Below are 20718 nucleotides of genomic sequence, written 5' to 3' on the forward strand. Positions count from 1 at the left end.
TCTCATAATCTGTCATTGAACAGCTGTTCTCAATTTCAGGCATCAGAAGACCAACCTTCCACGCCACATTCAGAATCGGTTGAATAGCAGTCCGAATCTGTGTCATAGAACAGCTGTTTCTCATTTCAGCATTTTCCATACGACGTCGTCGTGTATAATGCTCTCTAGCAATGCTAGCAGTGAATCTCTGTGCTAAGACCACGATAAGAAGCCATAAATCTTAACCTCGAGCCCACACATACAAAAATCTCATTCACGACTTCTCTGAACCAAATATCTGCTTCATGATGTCATGGGTGGCTAACATATTGCGATGTTTCAAAATCGTTACAAACACAATGGTTTGACTGCAATGAATGAACGAATGACCGATCTGGCAACACCATATTCCAAGAATTAACTGCTGTGTTTATCTAACACATTAGGCAGCGAGGAAATTCAGACTGCTACAGCGTGCATACCAACATGTACCATAAGATAAATAAGCTTCAACAAGAGATAACATTGTATGTGAGGTGGCCATGAAGGACTTACACTGCTAAAACGCATGGTGCAGAATATGTATTACGCTGCTAGAACGCGTGGTACAGAAAATGTATGAATTTCGGGAAATTTTAATTTGGGAATCAGTGTAAAAATTTTTTACAGATATTAAAATCTGTAAATTAGAATATGCCTGAACACAGGCACTGTTGGCTTGATAAATGGCATCACCATTAGGGAACAAAGTTTGCACCATGGGATGGACCTGGTCGCCCAAAATGGTCACATAGTCATTGGCAGTGACGTGACCTTGCAGGGTAATGATGGGTCTTACAGAATACCACGATATGGCTGCCCATACCATGATCGAGCCCCTGCCATGTTTCACTCTTGGCAGCAAACAATCTGGATTGTAAGCTTGGGATGGCGTTCTCCAGATGTAAACTCAGCCAGAAGTTGGAAACAGTGTGAAGGTGGACTCATCCGACCAAATGACCATCTTCCCTTGCTCATAGTCCAGGTTTTATGACTTTGGCACCAGACTGTCCTCTTAGTGGCATTTTGATCACTGATGAGTGGCTTTGGAATTGCAGCTCGTCCAGAAATACCCTGCTTGTGGAGTTCCCTTCATACTGTTTTGGTGCTGACAGGGTTTGTGAGCATGGCATTCAGTTCAGCAGTCACTTTTGCAGCTGTAGTCTTCTTATTTTTTGTCACAATCCTGCGCAATGTTCATCTGTCTTGATCACTGAACACACATTTCCATCCACGTTGGTGTTTATCGGATGCGGTTTTTTCAGTCCTCCTGTATGTGGTCATAATCTTGGATACTGTGCCTCGCGAAACACCAAAAACCTCGGCTACCTTGGTTATGGAAGCAACCACCATATTGGCCCCCACAANCCCGCGTTCGAATTCTGTTAGCTCTGATGTGATGCACAAAAAATTGCACAGAACACTGTCTCGACAACAAAGGAAGCTTGCAACGTATTGCGGAGGTTGTACAGGTAGTGGTGTTGGGCAGAGATGACAGCGTGACCTACAAACATCACTAAAATAAACACTTCAATTCACACATGCATTTCACGAGGTGTTTCCATATTTTTGTTCATCCCCTGTATATGTATGTATGTATGTATGCATGCCCCCCCCCAAATCTTGTTTCTTTAAGATTATTTTAATATTGTCTCGTCTATGTGTAGGTCATTTACTTGTAAGTGGTCTCAATCCATAAGGATTTCATATGAAAACTTTGTACCTGTTCCATTTCTGTCCCATGCATTCTACATGCCCTGCATATCTAATCCGCCTTGATTTCCTCATCCTAATTATATTTGACAAAGAATACAAATTGTGAAACTCCTTATTATGCACTTTTCTCCAGCCTCTTGTTATTTCCTCCATTTTAAGTCTAGATGTTCTCGTTAGTAGCCTGTTTTCAAACACCCTTGAGGTGTGTTCTTCCCATAATGGGAAAAACCAAGTTCTGCACCATAGATAACAGGCAAAATTATAATTTTCTTTGTTTTAATCTTCAGGTTTTCAGATATCAGTTGGGAAGACAAAGGATTCTGAAGTGAACAGTAACAATTGTTCCTAAAATTGTCTCCTTTTAAATTCTTTGTGAATGCAGTTTGGATATTTTAAGTGTTCTTTCTAAATATTTGAGCATTTATGTTACAATTTTGTCCCACATTTTGATGACAAAATATGATTATCTGCTTTTCTTTGCATTTACTTCTAGATCATACTCCTTAACACATTGAGGACTGGTCGCATGATATCATGATTTTAGGACACGTTAGGTTGCAACACACTATACCTTGCTGTTTTGGTGCTCAGCTGCATAGCAACTGAGCAATAAACCTCTGGAATGTTTCCTTAGTATTCAGTAACATGAACTCACTGTTATCTCAACCCATTCCAAAGGAAAATGTGTAGCTGTAACTGTATGTAACAGCCAGTAAGTTAGTAGGGGAATATGCATCGAGGACAAATTCTTCTCCGATGAGTGAGCTTACGTGCCTTGTGAGACGCATAGTGATGGTGACTCAGACAGTGGCAGTGACAGGGGAGAACAAAGAATTGTGGCCACAGACAGTAAAAGTGACAGTAGCTCTGACAAAAATGTGGTAGGACCATTGCAGGGACAGGAAAAAATCTAAACCCTGATTCGAACTTGAAATACAAAGCATTTCTGATGAATGTGGCAAAGGCCTGGGATACAGACCAGATGGTGGCGGCAGAACAGAGTCAGACAGACTTAGTGCAACCGGGCTCATCAACTCCCACCCCACGCAGGCCTCATGTGGACCCCCCAGGGTGACTCGGGTGATATGCGGAAACATACCCTCGTGAAAATTGTGAAGAGTGAACATTCCAAGGGGAAGCATCCTTCTAGGCAATGCCATGTTCACACAGTTCACAAAAAAAATGGAGTATGACTGTCTACATTGCAAGTTCTGTGTAATGCCACTTCACAAAGGGGAATGTTTGCAGAAATATCACACTCTCAAGCACTTCTAGGAGCATTGGTAAGTGTTCTCCAAAAATTTTAGTTCATAAAATTAAGTAGGATTTTATATTAATTTTTAAAGTGAACAGTGCACAAGTTAGGATAGTAGGTTTAATAATGCCGGTCCCCAGGGTGATTTAAATATTTAAATCGCCAGTCCACAATGAGTTAAAGTCCATCTTTGCTGTGAGTCGGGGTTTGTTATACCTTATGTAGACAACCTTATGAATGAAAAGTCCTGTGTAATCATGTTTGAATTTCCCATCGGCATATGGATACCAGAAGTATGTTGAAAACAGAATCTTATAACTTCCTAATAATGATATAATGATGTGTATTATTTACTGATATCAACAACCCCCTCATTCCCATAGTAGATGGAATGTAATAGTGTATGTTACCAAGAGATGTTTCAGAAATTTGCAGCCACTGTCAAGTGCTTTGACAAGTAGCGTATATTTCTAGAGTGGAGTGCTTTGAAGTGCATAAGTCACAAGCAGGTTGAAGCAGGTGATACATATTGTCATGATTTAGGGCTGTGACTGTAGACAGGGTTTGGATTGGAGAATACATTTATTGACGACTTACACATCTTGGAACTACAAACACTTGCAACACTATTGCTGATCTACACACTTTACATATCAATAGAGCACATGCTAAGTCTTCTGAGTCTGCTTTCACTGGTCATTTCCTGGTAACAGATCTGAACAGTGGAGAGTCTTCAGCTTCTGTGGTCACATTGTTGCCCACTGGTTAACACTCCACAGCTAAACTGTCAACTGAACTATAGCACCATCTCTTCTCAGCCTCCCTTTCAGAGCTCAACTGAATTCATTGCTCCAACTGTCCTGGTTATAACTTCTTGGCATGGACCACATGGAAAACACCATTCTTCTGTTATATTCATGTCTGTTGCTGCAGGAACATGTTTACTAAGCTGTTCCCCAGAAACGGCCCTTGTTTATCCACCTGTCTTGCAGCCGTTGCATAGCAGTGGCTGTACATGCTACATTGTAGTTACTACTGTGTGTCATTTCTGCTCGCCGTCATGTACATTATCGCCTTGCATTACTGAGTACATGTGTTCTGTCATATGGAGTGTTTCCACCCCAGAAATGGAATGTTTCATCTTGCAGGCTGGTACAAGGTGCATTAAATAGTATATACTGACCAATATCCATATTGTGCTGTTCACAGTGTGAGATCTGCATGTTGGCAATGCCTTGTTGGGACCGACCAGTGCTCATGTCATGCAACCACCAGTTCTGTACCTCCTGCTGGGAGAGCTACCTCACAGTGAAGATCCAGGATGGAGATGCTCACCATATCCTGTGTCCTGCCTATCAGTGTCATATCCTTGTGCCTGTAGAAGTCATTGAAAAACTAGTCAGTCCTGATATGGCACGCAGATACCTGCAGTTTGACATCAAGGTAAATTACTTCCAGCTTCTAGTTCCACTTGTTTGTCCTTTGACATTTTAAGTTCTCACCATACAAAATATTAAGATTACTTCTTATTGTCTAAAACTGAACTTTCATTTTGATATAGACTACTCTTGAGTGAAGCAGTAACTGAAGAATATGAAGGTAAAAGTAAAGTTTTACTTGTGCTAAATTAAGCACCATACCTTGAAGATATTTTGACATGACGCCTGAAAGGGGAAATTGCGGAGCCAGAAGAGACTGCCATTGCTAGGGAACATCTTAGTAAACACGTTTTTGTAGCAGCGATNTTACCTCTTATTGTCTAAAACTGAACTTTCATTTTGATATAGACTACTCTTGAGTGAAGCAGTAACTGAAGAATATGAAGGTAAAAGTAAAGTTTTACTTGTGCTAAATTAAGCACCATACCTTGAAGATATTTTGACATGACGCCTGAAAGGGGAAATTGCGGAGCCAGAAGAGACTGCCATTGCTAGGGAACATCTTAGTAAACACGTTTTTGTAGCAGCAATTACACAGAACAGTGGAACTATGGAAAGTGGTGTTTTCTATGCAGCCTGCCACTAGGCTGTACGAGTATAACAAGTTCTAATTCAAGCTTTTGGGCAATCGATTTGGGAGACAGTTACCAGCCAGTAAGGATGTGAACCCAGGAGCTGAGGAATCTATGTCATTGGGAGCCATTACCAGGCAATGACTGGTGAAGACACAGCAGACTGAGAAGACTTAGCATGTGCCATAGTGACTTGTAGATTGTGTAGATCCATTAACTGTTATTATTTACATGTAGTTACAAGTTTCAGGAATCCAATAAGTCTGATTACCAATCCAAACCCTGTGTCTTGGCACTAGATGGAGGTGAGTGGTCAGGTTCACGTGCCTGCTGCTTTACCCCTCAGAAACAACCCCTGCTACACATGAGGAAGCTAAATGGACCCCAAAGCCAGTTCAGATGTTATGGTGAAGAGAAACGTTTCATACCTTCAGCTGGGAATCAGACCCCAATTATCCAGTTGGCCAGCCTGTAGCCTAGTCATTATATCAGCTGAGCTACCCTGGCTCCAACTGAAGGATATACATATAGTTGTTTTTAAAATGTGAAGTACGATTTACTTAATAGAATTTTATTGAAAGATGACACATATTTTAGACATGGGAGAGAGGGTTGTTCTGTAAATTCATTGATTTCTTGTGTGTCGAATAATGGACCTAATGATGACTTGGTGATCGTAAAAGAATTCTTAAATGTGACGTTATAACTGTTCCATTCAGTTACATTTGATTTCAATATTATTTACTTTGCCCTGAAGGTGGAAGCAGGAGGTTCCCCTGAAACATAGGGCCATATCAGACTACATGCTATCCATCTTGGGATTATTTTTGCCTAGAGTTATGCTGTGAAACTACAATATCAACTCAAGCATGCCTTTCACTGCCATTCATTGCTGCCAACTGCTGCTCATATATATGACAGAGTAGCAAGCAATAGCCTTTTTTATACAGTTAAACTTGCGTTTAAGGTTTCATTGAGGAATAGTGGATTTCAGCACTAAACTGAGCAATATTGTTCTTGGGGAGAGGGGGGATATTTAGTGCCACTTTCAGTGTCTGAGGAAATTCATAAATGGGAGGAGTTTAATGCTGAAATTATTGGCTTGGGATCAGTGAAACTGAACACTAAATGAGGAGAAACTGTGAACGTATATAATCACTCAAAACGAGTTGTGGAGTCAACAGCTGGCTATCACCAGGCAGTGGCCTGTAAACAGCGACAGAGGAATGGTGTTTTCTGCGCAGTCCATGCCAAGGTGTTCTAAGCAGGACTAGTTAGCTGTTGCAGTTAGTTAGATAACCGCTGGGGGTCAGTTGTGAGCTGTTGTTGTGAGAAGCTGATAGCTGAGATTGTGAAAAGTTCAGGGAACCCAGTGGAAAGGGAACATCTATCATTGGAACCCATTACAAAGCAACAACTAGTGAGATCTGTAACAGATCGAGAAGACATAGTGTGGCCTATAGTGAAATTTAGCGAGACTTTTATAGTTCATGTGTTATAAATCCATTGCCAGAAAATGGATAGTGAAGACATTGTAAAGGCATAGCCATTGTTGAGATCTGTTACCTAGCAGTGACTAGTGTAAGCAGACATTGAAGACTTCATTAATGTGTTATAATTACAGTAATTTTTAGGGTGTTATAATTACTTGTACTTACAACTTATGAGCATCCATTAAATTGATCAACCAATCCAAACCCCGTCTACAAGTTATATAAACACGTGACAATATGAACTCTGTTCTGTGAGGTGTTTTAGGCACAGATTGGTTCCATCTAATGGACCCAACAGAATGGTCTTCATACTTTTATGTGATGATAGAAGGAGAGCCAACTCCAGAAATACCATGTTATTTTTAACCGAAAACAAGAAATTGGAAAATGTCCAACATATATGTCACTATAGAAAATAAATTGTTTTCAGACACATGTCTTCATGTGCAGTGTTAGGTCCAGGGAAGAATGTCAGAGAATCTCAGCAAAATATAATTTTGGAAACTACTATTTTCTGGGATGAGATGTCATGTAGTCTGATGGAAGTTATCTGACATTTCAGAGGATCATAACTGCTTCCAACTCAAGGGTCAAAGAATGACTTTGTGGCTGCTTCTTGGCTTACTCTTTGACCCTGAAACGTCAGTAAACCTCTGCCATACTGCACAGCATCAAGTACTCTTCAATATCACTGCTTTGAAAACCTCATATCTAACAAATATAATTTGATTTAGGTGTTTGCTTTTTCTGATACTTCAAAGAAGGAATTCATGGAATAAATAAATGTTGGAATCATTGCGGCATTGTTGAAAGCTCTTTCTTATCCCCCAAGGCATTTGTTGAGAGTAACCGCAGCATCAAGTGGTGCCCCATGCCAGGCTGTGGCCGTGCTGTCCGCCTGCCTGAGACAGAACAGACACAACCCAGTGATGTCCTGCATAATATTCCATCAGCGAAACCTCCACTGCTCACTTCCCATGCAGTTGATTGTGGAAACGGACACTTCTTTTGCTGGTAGGTTGCTGACATCTCTTGATGCCCAGAACACATAAATGGCTACTGTGAACATTCTGAGATAGGGAATGCCACACACCTAATTCAGTTTGATTGGTAGTCTCTGTTTATTATGTGTGGACTGTTAATTGAATAATCTTTGGAATAACTGATTAATAAAAACATATAAAATGGAGGGGTTACTGTCACACCAACAGATGTTTTTATTATTTCACTCACATGTTTTGGCCCAGACAGGCCATCAGGTGATTTGTGAGGAATATACAAATGGTGATGGAATCATATAAACTACATTGCTGGTATAAATGCCTCTGTGGGCTGAAAAATAAGAACATTTGAGTGTGACTGTAGCCCCTTCATTTTTATTTGTAAGCACCACAGACAGGATGCAGCACTGCAAGATAATAAAAACATACTTTGTTTCAAAATAATAGCTGCTTTGAAGAATGCTGTCTTCTGGGATGTGGCACCCTGTAGATCTTGTGTAAACCGACATTTTGGAGGAACGTGTCGCCTCCATCTTCAGGGTAGAAAAATCCGCACGTGAGAAACCAGTGTGAGTAGGTGGCTGCAGACTGAGTCACCAGTTGTAAACACCCAGCTATATAAGAAGAGGAAGGGGAAATCAGTAGAGATGATAGGGAAAGGGTCTGGGGAGATGGGCCAGCAGGTATAGAGTATTGTGTCAGGGAGGAAAGGAGGCAGGGCTACTAGGAGAACATTGACCCAATAGCCACAGGGCTAAGCTGCCGAGCATGCATCAACGTGCATAGCCTACCATTCAGCGCTGTATAGTCTGGCTGCTGATGGCATCATAAAATAACTCCTCGAACCTATCTTACAGTGCCACCATAAAATGGCCCTCTACATTCCAAAATCACTGTTAACAATTTTATTGATGTTTTATGTTCAGATTTATTACTTTTAATTTGAAGTATGCAGAAATTATTTCTGATAGCTGTGAATGTAGTTTTCCACCTCTACCGCCAGATGGTGATTGCATGCGTCAGTTGAAAATGTCAAATGTATTCAAAACTGTGGCACCTTTTACAACTGTTTCCATCATCAGGGTTTGGAAGCACAGCCATTTCTGTCTTACTTGTTTAACATAATTTTCTTCAAGTAAAAACATTCTTCCAGTTAGAGAGTCAATATTTCAGGGAGTGTCTGGGTGAGGCTCATGCTCCATGTGGCTGTAGCCAGTGGCTTCAGTGGCAGCAGAAGATTTCAGAGGTAAAACCAGAAGAACTGCGAGCCTCGTGTGTTGAAACAGAAGATGCTGCTAACTGCCTGTGGCTTGTAACGAACTCAAAGCCTTGCCCCAATTGCAAATCACCCATACAGAAGAATGAAGGCTGTAACCACATGAAGTGTTCAAAGGTATTGATTTAACTATTTCAGTGCCGGTCTTCAAAGATTTTTTGTTCACCTTTTCTCATATGTTTCATATTTGTATGTGAATTTTATGCAGGTATTATAATAACATGTCCAATGTACAGAATTTGGGGATCAGTCTAATTTATATTGACATGTTTTGCAAATTGTCAACTGTCTAATGAGTCTCAGTACTATAAGAGACAAACACAATATTTATTTACTTCTGTGTACTAGTAACTACTACTACTGCTAATACTTACTGCAAATACTACTTATCATAGCAAGAACAGTAGTAACTAAAGCATCATGTACAGTAATAAGATAGGAATAAAGAAATTTATCTCAGGTGTTAAGGGTGTGTGTTGTATTGATCAGGTACCCAGTTCATTTCAGATGGGATATTATACTAAATTCAGCCATGAACAAATACATGTCTTTCCAAGTTTACTATTCACAATAATCCAAACATTTGATGCTTACAGTCTGAGTCACTGGCAATGTCACTAAAAATACTACAAATCGAACATGATTGGTAAGGTGTGCACACATTTTCAGTATGTGTTCTTGCACTAAAGTACATCACCCATATTACTTTGGTTTATGTTATTACTGTGGTTGTTATTATTATGGCTAATATGCCTTTTGTAATTCAGAGCATTTCAGTAGTTGTGCTAGTGTTGCTTCCACTTCACAAATTCATATATCGACCACAGCCCCATTACTGATTGTATGAAACTGAAACATACACATTTTGAATGGCTTCTGATGGCACAGTGTTCGTATACTTGACCTTATATGGAAACAAGGATACATCGTCGTGAATTAGTGACATAGACATCCACATGGATATGCTTTCATTGCTTATAGGAGACAGTGCATTTTAACAAGAACAACAACAAAGACATGAGTGATACTGGCAAATAAGTATGACCAGTTGGACCACACTGATCATAGGGACATATCCCTAAACACTGCCACAAATACACAATCTGCAGGCTTAAAAACATCACAGAAAATTAGTTTTAAGCTCCTGGCATGCAAGAAGACATCCCCCGCCTGTCTTTAATTTTAGATATATTTTGCATTAAAGATACCTTAAAATAAACTTTCTGATACTTCACATGAGATCTAGATGTTTCTGTGTCCTCCAGATCAAAGGTGCAAATCCCTGCCATCCAGAAAACAGATACTTTATGAAATCTTTACTTAAACTGAACATTCATATTGACCCCTGAAGACTCCAGACTGTCTAGGTACTAGCTTTCTACAGATATTTATGCATGGTAGACCCTTTTCCCCCTCTACAGGTATGCTATATATATTAGTCACAGGATTCGGTTGTAAAATACGGTCGCGAGTCTCAAGGGACTCAGACCCAAGAAAGACTATGCTGGCAAGACCCAGTAGCGTGTAAAAAAGTTGGACCCATCTTCTCGTCAGAGAGGGCGCCCCACAAAAGACAAAACAGTAACGTTCAAAAGTAATAAATATCTGGTCATGAGCCCCAGATGGGGCCGACACCAAGACTTACTGACTGACCGTCAGTCGCAATATGACTTTGACTTAGTTGTAATGTTTGCATTGTAGACACTAAAAAAGAAGGTAAAGCCATAGAGGCCCATAGCATGGTGAGAGGTTGAGGCTTCCACATTTTCTAGACAATCAGCTCACAGGTGGCAGTTAGGTTATCAGCCTTATGCACAAGCTACCCTTTACCCCCAGGAAGATTCCTGGTACTTAGATCTGTTAAAGGCTGAGTCAATCCCAGGGCCAATGTGCAGCTGGAAGGATTAGATCAATTGAAAAATCCAGTGACCTAATCGGGAATCAAACCCGTGACCTACCAGCTTGTAGCATAGTGCCTCAACCAACTATGCTACAGTATGCCTCTTTGTAGAAGCTGAGTGAGCAATTTTCATGAAACTTTTTACCATTGGCTTCAGACCTTTTGTGCAAAAATCCTATATTAACCTCCAGCAGTACCTTCCAACCCACAGGCTGATCCTTTCATGTATTTTCTACAGTAAAGCACAAGATCGACTACTGTAAATAGTATTCAGCAAAATGCATGAGATTAAACAAGCAAAATCCCTGTTTCAGTTGCATAATAATGCACAGTTTGAAGTTTCAGTAAAATCTGTGAAATGGTTTATGAGATATATTGGAAAATTCACTTATCACTGGTCCAGAGACTAGCTCTTTCTGATGGGCCCAGCAGAGTCCTTTCCCCTGTTACAACTAACAATGAAATAGATCCAGTTTCTAAAATGTGTGTATCAAATACCCGAGACATTGGACAATAATCATATAAAAAATAAGGTCTTCAAGAGTCACCAGAATCCTTACATTCTTCTGTTATATTTCACAGTGCAAGTTTGACTTTTGTTGGGTGTGCCTGGAGAACTGGAAGAAGCACAGCTCCGCCACTGGAGGCTACTTCAGGTGTAACCGTTTCGAGGCAGTTCACAAAGCAGATGAGAAGCAAGGCATTCTTATCAGTGAGGTCAGGGAACCTACTTTAAAGAGAATCACTGAGTTTTCATGTAAGATTTATTGTGAGTGTTTTTGGAAAATGTATATGCAGCTAAGAAAACATTTTGTGAAATTTTCCATGATTCCACAGGAACATCTTATAGCTCACTGTAGGTGTAGAGAAGGTTTAGGTGTAGGTTTAGGTTCCTCATGTCACTGTATGGCCTAATAATGACCTGCAGTAATTTGCAGAGCTGCACCTTTTACTGACCAGAAGTGATGGGGTGATGACATAAATTTACATTTTATTTAAAGGGTCACAGTGTCACAAGGTTTGAGACCCCTGCTCTAAAATGTACCCAATATCTTGACTTTTCTCTGTCTTCTAGAATTGTATCTGATACTGTCTTAGCACATTGCATTTGTGATCAACATTGCCCTTGTTTCCATCAGTTTCTGAACATTAATCACATTACAGAGATATTGCACACATATTTACAGCAACATTCATATTGTCACTGACCTTTGATCCATACACATGAAATATGCGAAGAATGTTCATAAAGGCACTTAATCTCTTTTAAGAGTGGTATATTTGAGAACAGCTCTTCTATTGCAGCTGGGAGCTGATAACTGGGAATGTGATTGTCTTTTCCTCCCCTCTTTTCACATGGGCAGAAATATTCTTTCTAATTTTATTTGGTGCCATATTGGGCCATTTCAGTGCTTTTCACAAAATTATGTATATTTCAAACAGTTTATCATCAGAGATGTGTGGAACATAGACACACTTCAATATAATTTCTAACTACTGTAATGTCAAGATTTATTTAAATAACTCTTAAATTTGGAGGAACATCAATATTTATCCAATAATTCCTGTCGCCAGCGGCCAAAGTATGAGTAACGTTTGTGATTTTGGCTTTCAGGGTTTAGTCATGTCATGTTGAAGCTGTTCCTTTTTGGTGTACATTGCCGTCTCCCTGAAGATGGCAGTTCTAATGTACGTTGAAACAGCTTCATCACATGGCATGACTGAATACTAAATGCTGAAGTTAACACATTAGACACAAGCAGCAGAAATCTAAGAACAAGAATACAGTAAAATCTGTTTTCTTACTGCTTTCCTGACTTCTTTGCCTTGAATTGCTGTGGAAATTGACCATCTGTAGATGTCATATTTTATGTCTCATTTCGTTCTCAGGCTGGAAATTTGAGGCTGAAATAGCTTGTATTGTATTTTGATGTTCTAGGCAATGCTAAGGAACCAGCAGATGCAAGAGCTGAACCGCTTCCTTCACTACTATACAAGATTCCGGAACCATGAGAACAGCCAGAAGTTGGAGGAACCATTGTTGAACAATGTGCGCCAGAAGATGGAGGTCTTAGCCTCTTCACTTAGCAAAGGACAGAAACGTGAAGGTAGGAGTCTTACAGACTATCTTGATACTGTATCAGTAATGATCACTCACTCATGGAGTTGAGCCCTTCTCAAGAAGCTGCCAATTGTGCAGCTACTCAAGAACTTCCCAGCATTTTATGGAACCAAAAGGTTCATTACCATGTTTACAAGAACCCTCCACTGCTCCATATCCTGAGCCATATCAATCCAATCCATACCATCCCATCCTATATCTCTAAGACCCATGGCCAGCAGACAAGAAGACAAAAGGTTATGAACTGAATGGCAGCACGCATTTCCCGAGTTCAGTCTCATCTTAATTTCCTCCTGAATGAGGTTTTGATTTGTTAGCATCGTTGCCAAATATCCTAACTGTGCCACATTTTCAAAACATCTGTTACCTATCTTTATGCCATTATTTTGCCCTGCATTTTGGTGATGAGACAGCAACATATACTTAGTTTTCCCTGTGTTTACTTCTAGACCACCCTCCTTACTAGCATCAATTAAAGTTTATGTGTTTTTCTTTATTGCCTCTATATAATGACCCATCATCAGCATAGACCAACAGCTGATTTGTCCCATTTAATTTCAGTCCTACTTGATTTTCCTGGATCTTCCTAATGGCATATTCTAAAGCAAAGATGAAAAGGAGTGGCAATAAAGCATCTCCTTGTTTTACACCATTCTTGATAAGGAAATTATCAGACAGTCTTATACAGTCTTCATGATATGTTTTGTTTAAACACATTTTAATCAGCCTGACTAGTTTCATGGATACCCCAAACTCTATCAGAATATTGTACAATACTTCCCTCCTGACTGAAACATGGGCTCTCTTGAAGTCTACCAATAGCTGATGTACTGTCTCACTGTACTCCCATTTTGTCTCCTGTATCTGACGAATGCAAAATATCTCATCAGCTGTTGATCTGTTACGTTGAAACCCACACTAATGATCCCCAGTAATTTCATCTATGTATGAACTTAACCTTGAGAGAAGAACATTGGATAACATTTTGTATGGAGTTGATAGCATAATTACTACAGTCAGTTTTATCATCGTTCTTGTGAACTGGTACAATAATAGACTCCTTCCACTGATCAGGCAATTTTACCTTATGTCATATATAAGTAATTAGCTTATGGATCATAGAACATAATATTTCACCTCCTGCTTGAATAATTTCCTCCAGAATTTGTTCACTGCTTGGCAATTTATAGCTTTTCAGTTTTGCAATAGCAATTTCAACCTCAAAAGGCAATAACTGAGAGAAGTAGTTCTTCCACCTATTCAAAATGTTGTGGGAATCCTCAAGCAGATCACCATTCTCATTCTTCACTAAGTGACTTCTAGGATGGTAACTCCTTTTGAAGTCATTTATTCCTCTATACAGGTCTCTAATGTTCTTATTCTTACTGTTCATTATAAGCTCATCAATTTTGTCTTTCAGATTATCTCCATTTATTTCACTTGGATCCTGTAACCACTGAAATTTGGCTTGTTTTCTTTGGTCTAATAATTTTGAGTATCCTTCATCAAACAATGACTTATGCTTCTTCAGTTCTCAATAATCTAGACTCTCTTTGGCAGAAATAGTGACAGTCTCTCTAATTTTTTCCAAGCTTTATTAACATTCACCTCAGTGTCTAAGTTTTCAAAACCAGCTAATCTATTTGAAATTTCAACACAATACTGCTATTTACCCTCTACCTCGTTTAATTTCTTGAGCTTAAACCTCTCCATATAAACTCTGTGCATTGTTTGTTAACTCACTGCAAGTCATGTCTCTCAAAATATGGTTAGTCTGGTTGTTTTGTCTTCCCATCTGGAGATGTCCACATAAATTTATGAATGTTACTATGTGGGAAAATCATACTTTTGACAGTAAGATTCTTGGGCATAGCAAAGTTTACTATTCTAACTCCATTATAATTACTAATTTCATGCAAACTCTCATTCCCAGTTGTGAGTTTGCAAATGTATTCCCTACCTACTTTGGCATTGAAATCTTCATTGAAATTTTCATATGGCACTTCGGGAATTTATCAAATATATGTTCTAGTTCTTCGTAGAACCTGTCCTTTATATCATCAGTTTTATCTTCCGTTGGGGCGTGAACATTCAGAACAATATCACACCAGTGACCTCTTAATATTATGTATGCCATTCTATCACTATGAACTCTACCCTCTTCACTGCTGATATGATTCACTTATGTACAAAAAAACCTGTACCTAATTCATGATTCTCATTCCCCTCTCCATAGAAAAATGTATATTCGCCTGCTGGTTCAGTGCCTCCTTTGTCCCATCTGACCTCCTGTACTCCCACTAAATCTAACATATTTCGTTATTTCTTCCGCCACTGTCTTAAGTGAACCTGCCTTATACATACTTCTAACATTCCAAGTACCAAATCTCATATTCATTTCCTTTTGTTAGGTTCAGTAATGATAAGATGTTATAAATAAATAGTAAATACAAAGATTTTTAAAGTAAAAGACTTCAGTATTTGTGAGATCTGAGGTTCTCACAGTTATGACTATGAAACTTGGTCTCTGACATTAAGGGAGAAACATAGACTGCAGGTGTTTGAGAACAGGGTGTTGAGGAGAATATTTGGACCAAAGAGAGATGAAGTGACAGGAGGTTGGAGAAAACTGCATAATGAGGAGCTTCATAACTTGTACTCTTCTCCAAGTATAATTAGAATGATCAAGTCAAGGAGGATGAGGTGGGCATGGTATGTAGCATGAATGGGGAGAAGAGGAATGCATATAGGATTTTGGTGAGAAAGCCAGAAAAAAAAGACTCTTAGGAAGACGAAGACATAGGTGAATGGACAATATTAAAATGGATCTTAGAGAGATAGGGTGGAGTGGTATGGACTGGACTGATCTGGCTCAGGGTATGGACCAGTGGAAGACCCTTGTAAACATTGTAACGAACCTTTGGGTTCCATAAAATGCTGGGAAGTTTTTGAGTAGCTGCGCAATTGACGGCTTCTCAAGAAGAGCTGAGCTCCATGAAGTTAGAGGTTCTCACAGTGGTGACTATGAAGAGTTCTGTCATCTGGGACGTGATGTTGTGTACTGTAGTAGCAGTTTGCTGATGTTTCAAAGTCTAGGATAAGCCAAGCAAGCAGGAAACAGAATGCTTGGCTCGCTTCTTGTTGCTGGCTGGCTGCTTGCTTGGCTTACTCTTCAATTGTGAATTCTCAGACAGTATAAGTACATTCCTCCAAAATATTGGTAAACTTTTACCAGACTACATGGTGTCACATCCCAGAGGAAATGGTCATACTGTCCCAGCATTTGCCTGGAAAGACTGAGCGAAACCATGAAAGCCTCCGTCAGGATAACCATTGTCACATTTGATATTCAAAATTGGTATCTCCAAAATATGAATCTAGAGCATGAAAACTTGGTACAGTATGTCAGTAAAGTGGATATCAGTGTGATGAAATTATCAGGTGCAGAAAATATTTCTGAATTCCATTATGCTATAGGATACCACACAATTTTTATGTTGAATCATGTTTGCACTATGTGAAATTTGAGATTCTAACAGCAGTGAATAGGATGATTACTGAAAGAGTATGGCCATGCAGGTCATAACATTGTGTAGTTGCAAGAAAGTCCGACATTTCGCAGGAACATGTCATCTCCCTCTTCAGGGTCAACAAGAAGCCAGCAGAAGCCGGCAGCAAGCTGATCTCAGCTTGCCACCTGTTTCTGCTGGTTTCTTGCTTGGTTTTCTTCTTTTACCCTGAAGGTGGAGGTAGTATGTTTTTCCAAAATGTCAGGCTTTTTCTGAACTACATGGTGTTACATGGGACCTGATTGCATGCAGTCTGGTAGAAAGATACCATCCTGGATTAACCTGCTGCCTCCATGATCAGGATAAATGGACAGTAATCTTCATATTTTTACTGTGTACAGAATCTGCGGAGAAGGGAACGAAATTTGTGGAGGATGGAGTACGAGAGTTATTAAAAGCCAGGCGAGTTCTTTGTGGCTCATACGTTTATGGCTACTACCTGGAGGATAATGGATACAACAAGACCATCTTCGAATTCATGCAGGTAACAACAAATAATTCTTCTGTACTGCTTCAGGTAAAATACGTTGATTTAGTTTTGTTGCATAAACGCTTCCAAACATTATTAGAGTTAAAGGAGATATTTAGTAGAAAAGTATGTGGTAGATGCAGTGTTAATCGTGTGAAGCATTGTGGTTACTGTATGTACCACTTGCTTTAATATTATCATGTGATTCAGTGACTCTGGACGGGGTTTGGATTGGTAATTGGATTCATTTAACTAGTACTAATCGTAGCTAAAATAAAATTACTAATTATTCTGGGACACACTAGGTCTTCTCAGTCTGCTGTGTCTTTACCAGTCTTCTGGTTACAGCATTCAGCAGTGGACATTCCCCTTCTTCTGGGTTCCCAAACTGTCCCCAGCCTCAGCTACAAGCTTCTAACAGCAACAGCTCACTGCAACTATACCACAGCAGTCCTCTAACTAACTCCCACTAACTCACCAAGCAGCTCCTCACACACTCGCTAACTTGTCAACCAACTTGCTTTTAATATCTTGGCACTGACCACACAGAAAACACCATTCCTCTGTTGCAGTGCAGTTGCATTTGTATCTGTTAGGGTGCCCACTACTCAGCCATTTCCTAGCATCGCCCATTGTTTGCAGAGCTATTACTTAGCAACAGCTATTGCATCATTGCCTGGCAACAGGTCTACATGCCACATTGCTCCCTCCTTAGGGCTCTTCGTTCCAAATAGCCTATAGGCGTACTGCCATTTCTTCTTTTCAGAGGGCTGTGCTTATGATGTCTGTGATCAGCCTCACCTTCCTTCCTCATGGCTCGGTTCTCAGGTGATTACTGTTCCCACTGCTCCCTCCTTAAGGCCACTTGTTCTAAGTGGTTCCCTAATATGGTGCAAGCCAGTCCAGATGTACCACCGTCATCGTTTCTGAGAGCTGTGCTTTTGTCATCTCTTCTTTATTTTCAGAGGGGGCCAACCCCTCCACAATATCCAGTCACTCACTTTCCACAACCTGATGGAAATCCCGACTGTTTGCTTCACAGCCTCAAAATTGTGGGTTTGTTCAAAGGCCTCATACGAGTATAATGTCCTCTTGCTTCAAGACACAGCCCCCACCTCCTTCGTCGTCTGATACCATTGCCAGTTGTCTTGTCAGGTCCTCTACAAATGTGTCCCTTGTGCAGTGCAGGAATGGCAGAGCAGGTCATCCGTCCACATGAGGCAGCCAACTTCTGGGACCCACCATCACACTGGGTCCATTTCTTCAGTTATGGTGCCCTACAACTAAATGCTAGTCCCCATAGCTGTCCTCCACCTCAGCCTTTTCCTTAGGGACTTCCTGATGTTCTGACTCACAACTCTGTTTCTTCTGGATATGCCTCCAAATCTGTGGCCTTTATCTTTTATAGACAGGCCTTCATCATGGCCTCAGTCATTTCTTTACCAGCTTTCATTATTGCCATCAACTCCTCCTTGTGATGAGGGTCCATCTTGGCTTCCAACCTTGTCATCATTTCCTCGTGACTGCCTTTCATTTCATTTGGTGCTTATTTCAGTCAGCAGGCATTCCATCATTTGTTCCATTCTCGTAGTGTGTGTGACATGACTACCCAATGCGGTCTTTGAACCCTGACTTGTCCTCTTTATAACCTCTCAGTGTGGACTGCATAGAGAGCACTGATCCCCTGTTGCAATGCAGTTGTTGCATTCATGTCAGTTCGGTTGCTAATGTGATCACCACTCAGCCATTGTCTAGCAACAGCCGTTGTTTGCAGAGCCATTACTTAGCAGCAGCTGGTGTATAGTTGCTTATTTTACAGTCATTGCCTAGGTACAGGTCTACATGCCACAGTATTAAAGAAACTCAGCATTTTATACACACAGTTTGTTCATGGCTTTTATATGATTCTCAGAATAAATGACAGTTATCTCCATAAAATTCATTAACTGATTGATCTTCATGATGGATGTGCATTGTAGGTCATTGTCTTCTTTGTTGTCACATGTCTGAGTACCAATCATGCCCAGTGTTGTTTAACTGTGGTGATCAAGCAAGAAGTAGTGAATTTAACGTGGTTGTTGGTCTACTGAGATGTCACTCTTTGTAGTCTGACAGATATTTACTGATGTTTATGAAGAATGTGCAGCCTTCATATACTCAGTGTTCAGGCTAAATGAAAACAGCTCATTCCTCTGTAATCTTGATAAATATTTACCAGACTACATGGTGTCACATCCCAGAAGAGCGTAACTTTCATAATCACTGCTGTGAGAACTTCAAATCTCATGAGATGGAGTGCTTTTTCTGATGTAGGAACTGAATTTTTAAGCGTTAATGTCAGGCTGCTGGGGTTAATTCAGATGTCAGGTATGACTGGTCTTGTTTTTGTAACATATTCACATCAAGAGTTGTAAAACTGTTGCAGAATGAACTTGAAGAGGTCACAGAGAAGCTGTCTGAAATGGTAGCCCGTCCTTACTTGCGCACCCCTCGTCCAGTAATCATCCAGACAACTGCATTGGCGCGGCGGAAGCGTCATGAATTTGTGCGTGCAGTATCTAAAGGACTAATTCCTCCTGAGACCCCTCCCACACTTCGTAAAGTCCGAAAAAGGAGGTTTCCTGGGCTTATGGCTATGGATCCAGTAGATGATGTAAGTATTGTCAGTATAACCTGTCAAACACCATGAACATACGCACATACATATGAGGGATTCGCAAACTTCATGATGTTGCAAACCCCTAATTAATACATTTTTTTCCTTTGTGGTTTGCATCCTGTTGTGTATGTGATAAATGAGTAAATGGATCCGTGAACGCGAAGTAAATATCTTCAGATGAAGATGAAAATAGATACTGTCATATCATTATTTACAATGTAAAGGTGATTGTACATGTTTCGACCTTTTCTAGGTCACCATTAGGCATTACAAGAAAGACAAACCAAGGTCTTGAATTGTCTTAATATGGACCCGTACTATGATTTATTCACTATTATTTCTGACAAATGCAAAAGATCTGATCTGCAGTTGATCTGTTACATTGAAACCCACACTGATGATCCCCAATAATTTCATATATATTTGGACTTAACCTTGAGAGAAGCATATTGGATACAATTTTGTATGAAGTTGATAGCAGTGATTTCCCCCGATAATTACTATTCAGTTTTATCACCCCTCTTGTGAACTGGTACAATAATAGATTCCTTCCGCTGATCAGGCAATTTTTCCTTATGCCAAATAGAAGTAATTAGATTGTGCATCTTAGAATGTAATATTTCACATCATGCTTGAATAAGTTCTACCGGAATTTGATCACTACTTGGCGATTTATACCTTTTCAATTTTGCAATAGCACTTTCAACCTCAAAAGGGCTAGGATCAGGTACTAACGGCTCAGCTGTATGCATTTATATCTGCCTAACATCACTGAACCTATGTACATTCAATAACAGAGAAGTAGTTCTTTCACCTATTCAAAATGTTGTTGGGAATCTGCAATCAGATCACCATTCTCATCCTTCACTAAGTTACTGCTAGGCTTGTAACCCCTCTTAAAGTCATTTATTCCTCTATACAGGTCTCTAAAGTTCTTGTTCTTACTGTTCNACTTGTAACCCCTCTTAACTCTTTGACTGGTGCGAAGGGTATTTAAATCCCACCCCTGTCCTTATGTCGCTAAAATGCATGTTGTTACTTTTTCCTAAACAACTTCAACAAAAATTGGTTTTTAAAAACGAAATTTTTAGGAACTAATTAAAATACAATATTTTATGCAATAAATGCTTTTCCACACCTCTTTATTTGTTTTTCTTCGTGTGATAAACATTGAAACATGAAAGTTTGCAGAGAGCCACACCACAGCCTGCACACATGATACTTGTTTC

General features: G+C 39.9%; 1 protein-coding gene across 3 annotated transcripts in view; it reads left to right on the forward strand.

Annotated features, from left to right (window-relative positions):
* LOC111872132 (ankyrin repeat and IBR domain-containing protein 1) overlaps positions 1 to 20718 on the forward strand; it is a 115001-nt gene that overhangs the window by 57419 nt on the left and 36864 nt on the right. For all 3 annotated transcript variants that reach the window (XM_033754544.1, XM_033754545.1, XM_023865716.2), the window contains exons 9-15: positions 4199 to 4432; positions 7326 to 7507; positions 8668 to 8887; positions 11253 to 11387; positions 12610 to 12778; positions 16703 to 16845; positions 19256 to 19483. In XM_033754544.1, the coding sequence (XP_033610435.1) occupies positions 4199 to 4432; positions 7326 to 7507; positions 8668 to 8887; positions 11253 to 11387; positions 12610 to 12778; positions 16703 to 16845; positions 19256 to 19483 (1311 nt within the window). The remainder of the gene's footprint in view (positions 1 to 4198; positions 4433 to 7325; positions 7508 to 8667; positions 8888 to 11252; positions 11388 to 12609; positions 12779 to 16702; positions 16846 to 19255; positions 19484 to 20718) is intronic.

The sequence above is a fragment of the Cryptotermes secundus genome, unplaced genomic scaffold (assembly GCF_002891405.2).
Source record: "Cryptotermes secundus unplaced genomic scaffold, Csec_1.0 scaffold470, whole genome shotgun sequence".
Lineage (NCBI taxonomy): Eukaryota > Metazoa > Arthropoda > Insecta > Blattodea > Kalotermitidae > Cryptotermes > Cryptotermes secundus.